The 1,659-nt window shown below is 43.4% G+C and overlaps 1 protein-coding gene across 1 annotated transcript; it reads left to right on the top strand.

Moving 5' to 3' along the window:
• The first annotated feature begins 953 nt into the window (after positions 1-953).
• LOC147431778 (uncharacterized) lies at positions 954-1,367 on the top strand. Its single transcript, XM_086493125.1, has one exon. It carries the CDS (start codon positions 954-956, stop codon positions 1,365-1,367), a length of 414 nt encoding a protein of 137 aa, XP_086349251.1.
• Positions 1,368-1,659: the final 292 nt, after the last annotated feature.

The following is a 1,659-nucleotide window of genomic DNA, read 5'->3' as shown; positions in this document are numbered from 1 at the left end:
AAGATCTCATATTTTAGTGCAAAGGAGTTCTCGATCAATCCAAGTATTTGAGTAAGGAACACGGCAGTCCATGCACAAAATGTCAATGACCCACCACAATTAATTTGCATACAATGGATGTAATCAAGAAGAACTTATCTCTTAGTGCAATGAGAATGTCAATCAAACAAAGCACTAAAGGAATGGTCAAACCAATTTTTTTTTCCAATGAAGCTCATTTATTCGTAGCATACACTTGATGCCCACCTCCTAGTTTTCATTTGGCATACATGTCAAAAGAAAGAGAGAGCTTCATGAAGTGCAATCGACTCTGACCAATGCTAGCCGTGATGATGGTGGACTTTGCACAACTCAACATTATGAATCCTCATGGTTTAGCCACTAAAAATTTGACTTTGCAATCATCACTTCAAAATAGCTCACCTTTAGTGCCAAAATATACCCAAAACAGTCAGCACTATGCGGCTCAAAATATAACTTGTAGGTATCCCAAATGTACACAAATCCAATGAGTCAATTTTTATACATACACAATACCAATAAAGAAATTTGTTTTGTTTTGTTTTTTCCGTTTTATTGTTTCTTGATCGACCATTTTGATTTGACTGAAGGTTCCAATGAGATGCACCCTGATTCACTTTGGATGTCTCTGATAAGGCTCGATCAATTGAAGTGAGAATATGTCCAAGGGGAGGTAGTTTGTTCCAAGAAAAGTTGTTTTCAATCTCGGTGATGTGGGAATCACTTCCTGTCAAAAGAAGTCAAATTTTTTAATACAAAATTTGCCTTTTTTTTTTTTTTTTGTTTTCCACTTCTTAGATGGTGACGACCCTTGTCTTCAGAGAATCAGAGAAAGAGAGGGTTTAATGAAGGTGGTGAATGTCCACAGGCCTTGAAACGCACGTGAGTAAGTGGAACTTCTAGAGTTCCATTGCCTCGGTAGCTACTACTCGATGCAAGATCTCGGCGCTCTCAATTCTCCACAAATGACTTTGGCAAGTGGCTCGGGCGGTGGCAATTTCGAGTATGCAAGAATTTCTTTGAACAAGGCAGGGACGACGGTGATTGACACAGGCTACAATGCAGTAGTAGTGGGACGAAAGCTGTACAATCAGGAGACATTGGGGTTTTATGGAATATCAACAGTGTTGTTGCCTACAGACATTTTTGGTTTACAACCAAGCGGGGCACCAGCGCTGCCAACGCCAATGATTTCTCCAACGCCGAGGCCAATGATGTCCCCGGTCCCTATGCCAGCACCATCATCAGCACCCACCCCAGGTAGCTTGGCCTCAGGGCCTGTTGCCACATCGCCACCTGCACCATCCCCGTCCACGGGGACAGGGCCAACAGCGGACGAGATTTGATGTATGGATCCATACTGCTACCGGCAAGGGTGCTTGCCACAATTTTGTTGCTGTCTGGGGCCTGCCAATCCAAAAACGCACGAGTGTGGGTGTGTGTGTGTGTGTGGCTGTGAGTAGATCACACTGTAGGGTAGACAATGCACGTGTGTGTGTGAATCAATGATAGCTGTGGTGATTCAATGTTGAAAACAATAGATGTGTGTGTGTGAGAGCCATTGAGAGGTGTAGCTTGTGAGCCAGGTTTGTGCACTACGACGCTCAAACCAAAAGGCTTGTGTGTCGGGTAGTGAGA

This window comes from Adiantum capillus-veneris, chromosome 21 (genome assembly GCF_014529385.1).
Source record: "Adiantum capillus-veneris isolate H3 chromosome 21, ASM1452938v2, whole genome shotgun sequence".
NCBI lineage: Eukaryota > Viridiplantae > Streptophyta > Polypodiopsida > Polypodiales > Pteridaceae > Adiantum > Adiantum capillus-veneris.
This window is presented reverse-complemented; position numbering and strand designations above follow the sequence as displayed.